The sequence below is a fragment of the Lissotriton helveticus genome, chromosome 5_1 (genome assembly GCF_964261635.1).
Source record: "Lissotriton helveticus chromosome 5_1, aLisHel1.1, whole genome shotgun sequence".
Taxonomy (NCBI): domain Eukaryota; kingdom Metazoa; phylum Chordata; class Amphibia; order Caudata; family Salamandridae; genus Lissotriton; species Lissotriton helveticus.
Genome location: NC_136065.1, coordinates 2,029,681,702 through 2,029,696,384, shown reverse-complemented (window position 1 = coordinate 2,029,696,384; position 14,683 = coordinate 2,029,681,702). Strand labels below are relative to the sequence as shown.

General features: G+C 46.0%; 1 protein-coding gene across 4 annotated transcripts in view; it reads right to left on the bottom strand.

The window, feature by feature from the left end:
- Nucleotides 1-3,311: 3,311 nt before the first annotated feature.
- The window catches only part of LOC144756206 (E3 ubiquitin-protein ligase TRIM39-like), a 230,767-nt gene continuing 219,395 nt past the window's right edge, over nucleotides 3,312-14,683 (bottom strand). For all 4 annotated transcript variants that reach the window (XM_078645818.1, XM_078645820.1, XM_078645819.1 and 1 more), the window contains one exon: nucleotides 3,312-4,422. In XM_078645818.1, coding sequence (XP_078501944.1) covers nucleotides 3,857-4,422 — 566 coding nt within the window. In that variant the 3' untranslated portion in view covers nucleotides 3,312-3,856. The remainder of the gene's footprint in view (nucleotides 4,423-14,683) is intronic.

Sequence of the window (14,683 nt, the reverse complement as noted above, 5' to 3'; positions counted from 1 at the left end):
TGCTTTTATACATCCCTTATAACAAGCCCCAGATATCCTTCATTACCAGAGGAACCAGGAATTTGACACAAGGCTGGCACAAGTAAACATTGCATTGAACCAATCATTAAGTTGCTCTGATTTACCGATTGGCTATGCGGATAACACCAGCTAACATTTCAGACTTTCAATTCCTAGTTTGGAAGGTGGTGGGTATCATGGGGAAAACTGGGAACCACATATGGTCATACTTTGTGTGTTCTTTTGTGATGCTATGTTTTCAGGAGACATGTTCACATCAATGGTTTTAAAACATTCCATCTGGCAGCTATTCCATCACCTTGGGGCCGCCCCATGGGGGCGGGAGAGGGGTATGGCGATATACATCTCGGCCATGGCCAAGGACAAGCACTTCCTTTACAAAGCCGATACACCATTTTACCAGATTCTTGGTCCTGAATTTGTGAACAACTTACTGTTAGGTATTGCGAATTTTTACAACAGTTCTAAAGCAGACAGAGGCTATGTTTTGTCAATGCTGGATTTTGACCTGCCCCCCGACCGCCTCAAAACAAAAGGTATTAATGAACTGGGTCTGCTGTGTGGGGGTGACTTTAATGCTCAACTTTCCCCCATGTATCAGGATGTCTGTGGTTTTATGGATGCTGATAGTATTCCTATTTTTTACTTTTCTCATGATATGTTCGGTAATAATATCAGCTGATGATGAAATTGAATGTGTTTTGCCAACGAATACAGCAATATCAATATTTTTCCCCAAATACCTTTGTAGGTGAGCGTGATGGCTCTGGGATTGACTTTACTATCTGCCAACCTGGTCAATACGATAGGTGATCATCTGCTACACAGCCTCGCTATGAGTCACCACCTTCCCCATAGCCTAATTGTAGACATTTCCCACTGGCATGTGGTGATTTGTCCCATCAGGCGAGCCATGGGTATTTCTGCTCAAAAGAAAAAAGGTACTCGCAATTAGTGGGAGTTTGTTAACACTGAAATACTGTCCCAGTTGGTCAAGGGAAGTCGCAGTTTATTTGACGTTTGATAAGATACAGAGGATAACATGGCTAATACAAAGAGTGCTTTTATAACTTATTTTGGAGGTTAGGGGAGTATTATGCAGGTCAACATACAAGAGTTCAGAGAAGGGTATGGTTTGAGGCAACATGCTTCAGATCCCATAAAGAGTTAATAGACACTCTCCATAAAAAACCTAGGTCTGTCCCCAAAGTTACTCGTTGTAGGAAGGCCTATACGAAGGCAATTGCAGAAAGGAAAATGCACTTAAATTAAAGGCTTGGGAAGATCTACAATCGGAAGGCTTTTTGGAGTATTATAAATGAAGGGTTGTTTAAAAATCCTGAAGTACCCATGATAGTGGGAAGTGTAAAGGATCCATCTTGTGCAGCAAAAGACTATTTCCTCCCCAAGTACTGCCGCTCCCTGGAAGAAGTGACAGAGGCTTTAAGATTCAGCCCTAGTGGGAAATACCCTGGCCCCGATGAGGTCCCTCTAGATCTATTTAAGAGTAATCCCGATTTGTGGGCCTCTTTGTTAACCAATGTCTATAGGACAGTAAGTTCCTCTGCCAAAATTCCATCAAGGTCCACCACGTAAATTGCCTGATCTTTATGAAAGGAAATTGTGAAGGCCAAAGCTGTTACCGCTCAATCTCTCTCCTGGACTCCACAGTATACACCACACCCCCTCATGATAGAAAGTGTTCAGTAAAGTCTTATTTTAAATAAAAGTGCGGCAGCACCTGCACTGGGTCCTCCCATAAGCTCTTCATCCATATTTTCAGCTCTGTTGTGTCCTTAAGTATTCAGAAACTCCGGGTCTGTTGCCTACTTTCATCAGTAACACCAGTAACTTACCTCAGATAAACAAGGTGCCGAGGAATGCGCAAGATTCCACTCATATATCTACGTTCACATTTTCACCATCTTCCCCTCCCACCTCTGCACACTGCATGTTCTCTGTCCAGGTACAACCGACATAGGTAAACTCCAATCACTTCCTAGTAATCATTGGAATTTAAACTCTCATTGGCTGTGGAAGCCAACTCTGTCACTTACAAAGTCCCACCTTTCATGGCCTCCTCAAAAGCAGTGAAGTTTGCTGCAGCAGGAAGCCACTGGCCACTCCACATCAAAAGAGAAGAGATACTGGTCAGAGAAAAGTAATATTAGTCTAGAACATCAACCACTGAGCCTCAGAGCCAAACCTCACTTTGGGCTTTTTATACAAGCACAGGTCTGGAGTGAAAAACACATCTCTGAGACTGGGGTCCGAGGACTATACACCAAACCAATGAAAGTGCGAGAGCAGCAAAATTCAACCAAGGGTGAGACAAGGCTCATCACATTGAAATTCATCAACAGCTGCCATAGATCAGAGAATACAACAGCAGAACAAGAGATAATGCAACGAAGACTAGAGGTTAATGCTAGATACACTCCGCTGACCACAATGACAGAAGTGCAGGTGGGAAAGACATCATTTGTTGAACATCATAGGTCATTGAGCAGGGATTCATTAAGCAGTTTTACAACCTATCACATGCATAACTCAGGCCCCTGCAGTGCAGGGGGGCCACAACCAGACAGATAGCCGCTATTTAGCTTAATGGCAATGTGTATCTGTGAGATATGGGCCCCTCATCACATTCTGTGGGGCCCCTCATTCTGCCTATGCCGCTGCAACCTATTTGAGTAGTGTGGTAATGAAGTAATCAGCCGTACGTACCTATGCACGTATCTGTCTTATATAGTGTGTCCTACCATAATATTACACATTAAATATTGACTTGTGCTTATGTCAACTCCACTTTATGACCTACCAACATACTGTCAAAGAAGCAGATGTGAAGTTAGGAGTAGTAAACCTGCACTTGCCTATGTATGCCCTTCTGGACTATATGTTGGGTATTGTGAAATCCATATACGTGCAGGCTGACATTTGAGACCCTTATATTGTAACAAATAACACCATATAATGGGAACCTAGCTGAAAAGAAATGCGAGTGTATTAGAGGAGAGAGTTGGAGTAAAGGCAACCACAGGTGGAAAAAGATAGGAAACATAATATGAGAAATTAAAGGGAGACAAATGATGGCGAGGTGTACAGGGAGGGAGATCGAGGCAGTGAGAGACAACATTTAATCCTTTTATGTCATTTATAGGGCGGCCTTGTCGCCCTAAAATAAAATCCTGGCAACGAGCCTCACTTGAGCAAGGGGTGATAGTCACGACTGAAATTTTTTTTCCATATGGAGTCCCTAAACAAATGATAATCAATCAAAAATCGTGTCAGCTGTTTAACTGTTGGTCTTTATTAAAACTGATAAAGCAAACAAAGGCATAATTGGCTCCATTCTACTGAGATGTTCTAGTCAGTATCAAGGCAATTTCTAAATCACAAAGACAGACCTGATGGGGTTAAACGTTTATTTTACGGCGCTCCCCGATAGTGGAGAGTAATATGGAGGGTGGGCTTCACTGAACAAGGCACCTGAAAAGTGTGGGCAGCATCCTCACTCCCAGCAATGTCCATGACTAGGGAGACAGCTGAATTCTAGGGTCTCGTAGGTGGGGGCAGCAGGAAGCCATTTCCTGCACTTACTGGCCGGAACTCAGCAACACTCAAGTATAAGGGGCAACACCGGCCCTACACTGTACAGCTTCTGGAAACAATTTTTTGCTGGTTTCCAGTTTAGTGGAGGATTGAATTGCAAATAGAGGGGAATATAGAAGCTATACTGCTGTTCTAATGTGAATAGAAACAATATGTGGTGGGGCTCAGGCTACAAGTGTGCACGCTATGAATGGTATGGTATGAAAGCCATAATAAATTTTCACCTGGCCCTGCTGAGCTGCTCGCAGTCTTTTGCCACCGGCTGGATCCGCAGCGCCCCCGCATTCCTCCCTCCATCATTAGTCTCTGGACTGAAGTAGGGCCGCAGGGTGGGGGGGAAGGAGACTTCGGAGAAGGTGAAGAGCAGAGACCGGTCATTCACATTGTAGAATGAGAGTCTGCCCGCCGCATAGTCCAGGAAGAGACCCACAGCCCTGGGAGGTACACGGGGGGTCAGGAGGGTGGAGGAGGAGGTGAGAGCTTCGAATTCACCATCTCTGAGCCACACTACCCAGTATCCATTCTTAGGTGCTAGTGGGATAGCCCCCTTTCTGTCCACAGCCTCGTCACACACTCCCACTGTCCACTCAGTCTTCTCCCCCACCTCCACCTCCCAATAATGTCTCCCTGAGGTCATCCTCTGTGTCCCTAGCACATCAACATAGTTAGTAAATCTCTGGGGTGTGTCGGGCAGATCCTGTGCTGTGTCTCCCAGCCTCACGTTCCTTCCGTCCTCGGACAGGATGAGCTCTTGATTAGCAGTGTCAGGATCCAGGGTCACCTCACCTGTAAAAACAGAGAAGCAGAGATGAGAGATCAGAAATCTTCATCCACAATAAACACATTACTGATAATCAGCCGGTCGCTGCAGGAGCATCAGTGCTTCATTCTATCCTGATGCACCACCTCCAGCCGACGCCATCCCCATGTCAGCAGCAGCATCCCCTCCCCTGGTTTAACCCTTTGGGTGCTCCTGTGCTCCTGGCTTAGAAAATCCCTCTTATGCAGACAGCAAAGGGATTTCCCTTTTTTTTGGCTTGGGAGGTGGGGAAGAGCTTCGAAAACGAAACTGAACTTCGTTGCAGTCTCAAAGTTTCGGTGCTTTTAGGGCTATCTCAGTCCGCCGAGTGCTGAAATACATGGGAGAGGTATCGTTGGAAAGGGGAGAATTCTGGGTAACAGAACCTGGTGAGAGTCAGACAAGTCACCATTCTCTTGGGTGTTTAGTTTTCAAAAATTGATAGGTTTGCTAGGATTCCTCTCAAAATCTACAGCTAGGCACTCTGCAAAAAAAAAAAAAAGGTCAGTTTTCACTGTGAAACTGTGGTGTGTCCATGTTGCGTTTTGGGCCGTTTCCTGTTGCGGGCACTATGCCTACCCACACAAGTGAGGTACCATTTTTCTTAGAAGTCTTTGGGGAATGCAGGGTGGGTGGAATTTTGTAGAGCCACGCAGGTTCCAGAACTTTAAATCACAGAAATGTGAGGAAATGTGTTTGTTTTTACAAAGTTTGGGGTTTGCAAGGCATTCTGGGTAACAGAACCTAGTGAGAGCCAGACAAGTCACTCCATGGGTGTCTAGTTTTTGAAAATGTATAGGTTTGCTATGTTTCCCCAGGTGTCGGCAGAGCTAGGGTTCAAAATCTACATCTAGGCACTTTGCAAAAAAAAGGTACATTTTTACTGTGAAAATGTGGTGTGTCCATATTGCGTTTTGGGACATTTCCTATTGCGGCCACTATGCCTACCCACACAAGTGACGTACCATTTTTATCGAAGACTTTAGGGAATGCGGGGTGTGTGGAATTTTGTGGATCCACACACATTCCAAATCTTTCCACCGCAGAAATGTGAGGAAAATGTGCTTTTTTATTAACAAAGTTTGAGGTTGGCATGGGATTCTGGGTAACAGAACCTGGTGAGAGCCAGACAATTCACCCCATCCTGGTTTCCCCTGGGTGTCTCGCTTTCAAAAATGTATTGGTGTGCTAGGTTCCCCTAGGTGCCAGCAGAGCTAGGGTTCAAAATCTACAGCTAGGCACTTTGCAAAAAAAGGGTCAGTTTTCACAGTAAAAATGTGTGTCCACGTTGCTTTTTGAGCCATTTGCAGTTGCGGACACTTGGCCTACCCACACAAGTGAGGTGACTTAGGGTAACACAGAATTGTAGAGAAACTGTGATTACCTATTGACTTCCGATGCATTTCTGCCTTCCAAATGAAAGACAATGTGTAAAAAAGAAGTCACTTTGAAAAATGTCCTATAATTCTAATGCAAATATGGGTACTCACAAATTCGGAAATGTGTAAATAGCTACTGTTTCTAAACTAATATTTTGTTTCAATTTCAGAAATACATAGGTGTCTTTCATCCTGATTTTTCACTATATATATTTTCCTAAATGAATTGCTATATACCTTGTACATAATAAAAAACCATTGCAAGACGCTGCTCAGTTATTGGCTCTGGGTTTGTCGGGTTCTTGGTGAACCTAAAAGTCCTATATATCGCCACAACCAGAATGGTCCAGCGGATGTAACGGTATATTGCTTTGAAACATGTGTCATAATTAGAAAAAGTTACAGGTGAAACAATTGCTACAAATGGCTGTTTTCAAATCATTTTCAATTTTTCCTATTTTCAACTGTTAGTTTCTATAAAGAAACCTTGCAGCATCTACACAAATGACCCTTTGCTGAATTCAGAATTCGGTCTCTTTTTTATTTATTTTTTTATATATATTTTTATTGATTATAATACAAGAGTGAAAATATACATATCGGGTGTCATTAGGTGAAACACATTACAGCTGCGGACGGGCAAATGAATCGAAGAAATACTTTACAATCACAAGCATCTGAAAAAGATCAATACCAGCTTAGAGCTGAAGCAAAACAATAAGATACCAATGACCATAAGCACACCTCATCAGCACCCGCCCACCAGGAATACAGGATATATGAAGTGAACATGCGACACCCAGATATGACGGACAAAAAGATCAGGAGAATATGCCACAACTCTTGCGAAGAAAGGAAAAGGGGAAATAGAAAGGTCAGAAAAAAAAAAAAAATAAATAACCCCCCACCCCCCACAACCCCCCTGCAGATGGCTACGACCTAACCCCACTAGCAGCGTGCCTTTCGCCCACTAAACTACACCCCAAGGAAGGGAAAAGCTGGAGGAGGAGATAAGTTACAAAACGATACAGGCTCCCAGTCTCCCATCCCCCCGTCGAAAGCAGACATCCCCTACCGTAGTGTTAAGCAAGTTATAACAGATCAATAAACAAATCAGTAGGGGAGCCGCAAACAGAGAAAGGACCGTCCCGCCCGGCCCCCGGCACCACAGAGGCAGCAATCCCGTTTCTAGCACAGCAGTCACACAATACCCAGACAATCAGAATCCCATCTGGCCCACGGTCCCAGAGACACAACCCGGCAAAGTCAAAAGAAAGCATTGCATCGAATTCTAGCCAAATTCAGCCCTGGCCCTCACGATCCATTACGCAGACCCCATCCAGTACGACCAGGCCGCTACCATTCTCCCTGCGAGCCCTGTCCATTCGAACCGCCATCACACAAGAATATCCAAAAATAAAGGAGTTTCAAAGTCGACACGAAAGGAGCGATACCAGGATAGACGTTCACAGAGTCCAAAAGTCAAACCAAGTCCATTGCCCACCAGCGATAAATCAGCAAAGCGTTTTTGATCACTCTCTGAAAGGGCCGAGGTATTAATCCGACAGTCATTGAAGAAGTCACACTGAAATACAAAAATAGTCACATCCATCTCGGGCGGTATCGACATAGGGCTAAACATAAAGCCAGTACTTTCGGGCTCGCTCGCCGCCATCTTAGGGTTGCAGGAAATTTCCAAGTACGACTTCTGCACAGGGTCCTCGGTAGCAATCGGAGCTTGCTCCGCGGGTAAGGCATCTTGGCTCACAACCAACAAAGGGTCGGAGTCCGGTCTCCGGCGAGGTATTAATCCGACAGTCATTGAAGAAGTCACACTGAAATACAAAAATAGTCACATCCATCTCGGGCGGTATCGACATAGGGCTAAACACAAAGCCAGTACTTTCGGGCTCGCTCGCCGCCATCTTAGGGTTGCAGGAAATTTCCAAGTATGACTTCTGCACAGGGTCCTCGGTAGCAATCGGAGCTTGCTCCGCGGGTAAGGCATCTTGGCTCACAACCAACAAAGGGTCGGAGTCCGGTCTCCGGCAGATGTGATCAACCGTTACGACCATCCTCTGGAAGGTGGCGGTGACTCGTTTGTGGAGCCCCCCAATGGCGGCCATTATAGTGCGCAGCGACGGTGTAGTTTCAGCCCGCTCCATCGCCCCTCAGTGAGCGACCGGGCGGGTATCTGAACCCCGGAGGTCGACTTCTCCGGGGCACCAGGCAGAAGCAATGTAGATGACAACTGTAAGCACTTCCAAAGCATGATCTCCGCACCGTCGCCGCCTGCGAGGAACCAAGCCCATCAACCCCGGGAGGTCAACGGGGCTTCCGGGCAGCGGATCCCCGACCAAAACAATCGATACGATAAGCCGCCTTAGTTGCGAGAGAAAGCTGCCACCAGATCACTGTCCAAAACGGAAAGGAAAGACGCCACTTCGGGGGACCGGAACCACCCACGTCCCGCGGCCGATGTTGTTCAACTCCAACCCGGCCAGGTTAGAACTCGAGGCCCCGGCTTCAACTCTTGGTTAGGCCAAGAATGGCGCACGGCGTATCTTCGTCATCCAAGCAGCTAGAAATTCCGGGATCGCACCTTTAGAGTCAGGCGCACTTCATCTGCATGGGAGTCCGGTGGGAAATCAGGATGGGAGTCAGGATTCATGAGCCTCCGGCGGAGGATGGCGGAGCCGGGAGCTTATGCGGCCATCTTGGTTGCTGGCGTAGCTCCTCCCCGGTCTCCTTTTTAAAATGTATAGCTTCCCAGGATCCATTATTGCTTTCATAGCCATTTCTACAAATTATCTGGAAGAAGGTTGAAGCACAAAAAATTGCAAACATAGGCTATGTCCCAGGAAAATGCCAAAACTGTGTAAAAAATGTTGGTTTTCTGACAAAAGTCTGTCGGTCCCTGAAAGCTGGGAAAATTGTGATGTCATCCCCACAAACCCTATGTTGAAACCATCTGCAGGGAAAAAAATGGACGTTTCATTTGCAGCACTTTTTTCCCCCCATTTCCCTCCCCAAAAACAAAATGTAGATGTATTTTGGCTGATTACTGGGTCCCCTCCAGGGGAATAACCACAAACCCTGGGTACCTTTAGAACCCCCATGATGTTGGAAGAAAAGGATGCAAATTTGGCGTAGATACCTTATGTGGTCAAAAAGTTACAAAGGCCTTAGCGCAAACTACCCCAAATAGCCAAAAAACAGCCTTAGCACAGGGGGCCTAGCTGCAAAGGGGTTAATCATATTAATTAATAGTGTATATTCATTTTTCACAGCATTTTTAAAACGCACTTCATGGTGCAGTCTTGTAGTCTGCAAGTAACGTTATCACAGTTTGCGGGTTGTAATAGCTCAGATGTGAATCAGGAGGGGGCCTGGGAAGCAGCCTCCAGAGCTGCAGGGTTTGGAAACAGAGAACTGAGATACTGACTTTCACCAAATATTTAAGACTTGAAGCAGGAAACCATCTCACAGATGCTGCGTGTGAGCGGGTCAGTAGTCCTCATTTCATCCATGTTTTCTATTGTCAGATAATGGTTTGTGTTGTTTGATGTCCACAATATGTGTGCATGTAAGTACTGACCTCTCACCGATGCCATGGACTAGACACCTTCCAACTTACACGGTGCCACCACGTGTCACACAGTATCAGTATCTTACACACAGGCACACAGATTAGAGCCTTTCATACACAGGGAGCATAACAAACGTGCGGTCACCTTTGCTTGCATATTAGGGAGAGTAGAGCGTGAAAGCTCCAGCTAATCCCACTGCTGACTTGTCCACCAAGGGTTTCACAGTGGTAGAGCAGGCGGTGGCTCTGTCGTCAGGAGAACCATCTCTTGACCTGTAAATGATGCAGGGAATGTGAAAGGCTATTCAACAGTGTTTTGTAGTCCCATTACTGCTCATCTAGACATAGGGCTGATGTTGTACTGTGATGCAAGGCTATGTGTTTTCTTTTGAAGGCTCCTTGTGTATCCCTGCACGCCTTAGCTCTTTCGTGCCCACTGTTGTCCAGTACGTCATTCCGACTTAGACCTCCCCCCCACACTCCACCCACCCCAGATAACAGTGTCTCCCTCCTTCTCCTTGTTAGTCAATCGTGGGCTTAATAACCTGCTTTTAGTGATTATGGATCTCACTATAAAACCTTATGGTATTCGCAACACTGGTTTTGCAGCCTTTTTTATTTACGGACACTAGATACCGTACCTTCTTGTTAGGAATGAGTCAATGTACTTTATACATTAAATGATCTGGGGTTTACAATCCAAGCTGGAGAGGTAGCCAAGCCATGTATGAAAAGGAAAGTTTGCTGCATGAGATGAGGAGTAAGAGACAATTAAGTATACATTTGTTTGTAGGTTATGATAGACAGGCGTCCACACCTGAATTGTCTGAAATGCCGAAGAAAGTGAGGTGGTCTTTAAATATAAGCTGCTACTAGCACAATAATGGTATGCAATGTCCAAAATAAAACCTTGAACAATTTGTAAGAGAAACATGGGCCAAAATAGAGGCTAACTTTTAAGTGCTGTGGGTGATTCATCCAACAAAAGGAGAAAAAACTCAAGATGGCACTATATAGAACTTGAAATCTTTTAGTGTCCAAGTAGAGCCTTATGATAGATCATACCAATGCTGCAGCTAGATCCAAGAAGACCAATAAACACAAGCAACGACTGAAGTATACACAAGGGATTATCAAATAGTTGTAGCACGAGTTTCATTGCAGTAATTGGGTCAGAAGCCAGAGGGTGATTCATCCAGCAGGTTAACTTCAAATAAGAAATAACTTTGAAGGGTGGCCATACAGCTTTCCTGGGACTTTCAAGAATTGAAGTCTTGGCAGTGGACAAAATGATTTAGACACTATTTATCTTCATAATGATTTTTCAATTGAGCTTCAGTCAGGAATTGTCCAGAAAGGGTCCAGATGTTTACTTATGTATTTTACAAGTATACCTGGAAAGGGATTTACTGATGGTTTGAATTTAAAGACAACCATTTACATATCTTGGATTGACTCTGCACTCTGGCTTGGATAAGACGGCGGAAGCAAACTACTCCTCCCTACTCTCTCCCATTAGGTCGGACCTTGCACACTAGAAGCGGCTACCCCTGTCCTGGCTCGGCAGATTAGCCGCGATCAAAATGAATGTCTTACCCCGAGCTCTCTAGGTATTTCAGACTCTTCCCTTACAGCCCCCGTCGAACGCACTCACGCGTATCCAAACGGAGATCGGGCACTTTATCTGGGGTCTTATTTCACCCAGGCTGCAGAAAACCTTACTGCAACGCCCTAAGAAAGACAGGGGGTTGGCTAACCTAATCTCGTTCTTTACTACCGAGCCTCGATTTTGCGATATCTTGTCGAGTGGAACTGTCCCATGACGGAGAAACATTGGGTATTTATGGATCAGTCAGTTGTGGGTAGGCATATCTGGAGGGAATGTTGGTTCTGCAGGTCGGCACGTGCATGGGGTCTTTATTCCTCTTCTGTCACTCGCCCTACCATGGTGACATGGGATGCGGTGGCACGGCGTGCAAATCTTACCACTTTCCCCTCCCTCATGTCTCCCATCTTTCGAATCCCGATTTTCCTCCAGGCATGGACAGGGGCGTTGGCTTCCGTTCGGTAGAGGGAGGATGAAAGCAAGTGGGGCAGTTGTTTGATTTGGATGGCTCCATCCCCTTTCAGGACCTCTGAGAGGACTATCACTTAACTGACTCAGATGCTTTCATTCACACCCAAATGTGTCACTAGACATCAGGCCCCCTGGTGAGACCGCTGGTTTGCATGCCGTTGTCGCCATTTGAGAAGGGGCTCTTCTTGAAAAAGGACAATCGCAGGCTTATTTCAGAATTCTACGCCTTTCTCACGCCTGGGTCAAAGGGCATCCGTTCTGCGGGACAGAAGCAGTGGGAGGTAGAGATTGGACGCACTTGACAGATAAGGAGTGGGAGGACATTTTCTATAGATCGCACCATTTTGAACACTCAATGGGGCACGCAGAAACTGCATACAAAATAGTTTCCTATTGGTACCACACTCCGGCCTGGCTTGCTAAGTGGAACTTCCAGAAGGACGGCCTCTGCTGGTGTGGTTGTGGGTGTCCTGGGACCCTTCTTCACTTACTTCGGAACTGTCCTAAACTAACACGATATTGGGACATCGTACTAGGCCTTCCCAAAGCTCTGAATTTCCCCTTGCGTTAACTTAAAGGTAAACAGATCGCCTTGACCTTGAATGCAGCACATCGGGTTATCCTGTCGGCCTGAAAGACTGACAGGATCCCCGACCGTTCCCAATGGTTGCTCCAGTTGTGGTCCCTCTTAGGTATGGAGCGATTGTCCATGGCCCTATTAGGGGACAAATGTGAAAATTCTATGATCTGGGCTCCTTTCATAGCTATTTTGTCTTTTGAATTTCGGGATCTAACTTGCCCTATCTATTTACGTTTACTGCAATTGATTCCTGAGGATGGGACAGCGGTACAGGATAGCCGGTCCGAACGTTTCTGCCCTGTGGTCAAGGGGTTTGTTTTTCTCTTTACGGGCACATGTGGGTGGGCTTTAGCTCATGGATGGCTCACCACCATGGGGGAGGAAGGGTGGGATGGGGGTCTGGGTTTGGATGTTTGGTTTTTAGGTTTCGCCTGGCGAAAAGCTGCGCAAGCAGGGGTTCGCGCAGGCGAAAACTTTTGTTTACCAGTATGGATGTTCGTCCCGCCTCTGTTTCCCATTGGCTAGCTCCATAAATGGACGCTAGCCATTGGGAAACAGAGGCGTCCGGCATTCTCCGAGGCGACTCGTGGGCGTTTGAGAATTTTTCTCATCCGGCCCCTTTGGACACGTCAGTGCGGCGGTGGGCGGGGTTTATTTTTTTTTTGTCTTTCCGTGTTGTTTTCGTCTTTTCAGGAGTGCCTTCAGCCGGATTGGTGTTGTTTTTATTTGCGTTCAGGTAAGATGCATTTTGTTTACAATTGTTTAATTGTTTGTTTCTCCACTTTGTGTGTCTCGTTGCTGCCCCGTGTTGTGAATGTTTTGCTTTGCACGGTATGCTCCTCATTCCTGTGTTTCTGTGCGCTCTCGCCCCCGCCCCCCTCCGCGCAATGCCAGAGCTTGTTCGAATGGCTCCTTTGCCTTTCCTCGCACTCCCGTTCCCCTCACTTCTTGCACACTTTTGCCCCCCATCCAAGAACTTTGTGTAAAATTCTGTCAGGGACAGTTCCAAAAGACTCCTTTGCTCACAACAGCTGTGTCTAGTCTGTGTGTGTAAACTTTAAATAAATAGATTAATGAACAGGCTCCGAGCGCAGCACAATACAATCCTGCAAATGAGGCAAGATTGTATTGTTTACAAGCTAAGTGTCCTTATGCTGGACCGCTCGAATTGCCTTTAGTCAAATGTCTTTTTATCCATGTCTCTTTTTGTGCGTTACTAGTGATGTTAATACGAATGTGGAGATGAATATAACTGCTTTTTACGTTAATGGGTGTTTTCTTGAGAAGGCCAAAGCTAGTTTCACTCTCTCCCTCCTTATCTCACCCCCTCCCTTCTTCTCCGCCAAGTCCTCCCCCGCCCCCATGCCCTCCCCACTGTCTTTTTTGCGCGCCCCTTTCTCCACGTTTACATGCCACTGCCTCCTCCGTATATACATGCTCCTCATTCCTGTGTTTCTGTGCGCTCTCGCCCCCGCCCCCCTCCGCGCAATGCCAGAGCTTGTTCGAATGGCTCCTTTGCCTTTCCTCGCACTTCCCCTCCCTTCTCATCAGCTTTAATCATGCTCCTTTGCTTGTACTTCCCTCTCTCTTATCCCCCACCCTTCTTGTCACCTCTGCTGGCTTTCTCCCCTCACTTCTTGCCCAGTTCTTGTCCTCCCTCCAAGAGCTTTGCGCTACATTCTGTCTAGTCCTGTGTGTATCCCTGTGTGTGCACGTTGCTCTTCTCAAAACTCGTATGTGTGCATGTCGCCTGACTTATCAGATTCAGATTCAGAAATATCTTTATTTCGGTTAATATTTTACTATAAAAGACGTTCATAACATACAATTAAAACTGATTGTACTAAAAAAGGTTTATACAGCAAATTGTAAAATTTATAAAATCAGCTTTTAGAAAAATCCAAATTGCACCCTGTTAGCCTGTGTGCAGAAAAATCAGTTAACAGCTCTGAGGCATTTCCTTCTGATAAACCAGAGAGCGCCCAGGTACTTAGCCACTGCAAACACGATGTGGTCAGACAAATCAGTTTTAAGGACTCTAAAAGCGGCCATGCACTTCTCAAATCCCAGATTCCTGCATAAGGGAACAATCCAGTACTTGCGGATCTCTCGGTAGGCGGGGCAAAAAAAGAGAATGTGAAGTTCGGTTTCATCCGAGGTTTTACATGCTGGGCAAGTACTGCTTGCATCGTCACTCCAGTTAGATGTAAATGTTCTGATAGGGAGGGACCCATGTCTCCACTGTAGGTATAGTTTCCTAAGTAGAGAAGGGTATACTTTATCCAGGGTTGGTTCCAGGTTATACTTGGACTTGAAGGACATAAAGGAGACTGTCAGAGTCCCGAGGTTTTGTTGGTTAGAAAGCAGTGATAGTTTGCTATCTCGGTATGTCTTGGCAAGCTCCTTTTTAGAAACGAGTTGGCACGTAGTCAGGGGATCGGACCACAATTTAGAAAGGCCCAAACCCTCCAGTTCCAGTTTGATGAAATTGAGCCATTTAATTTTTCCTGCCCCCGAGATAGCAAGGACATCCTGGAGTCCTTGTCTATAGCTGTCCAATTCTGGAGTTGACCATAATCTGCGCCAGAAGGCCAGCGGGCGGAAGGCCAGCTCATCATCAAGC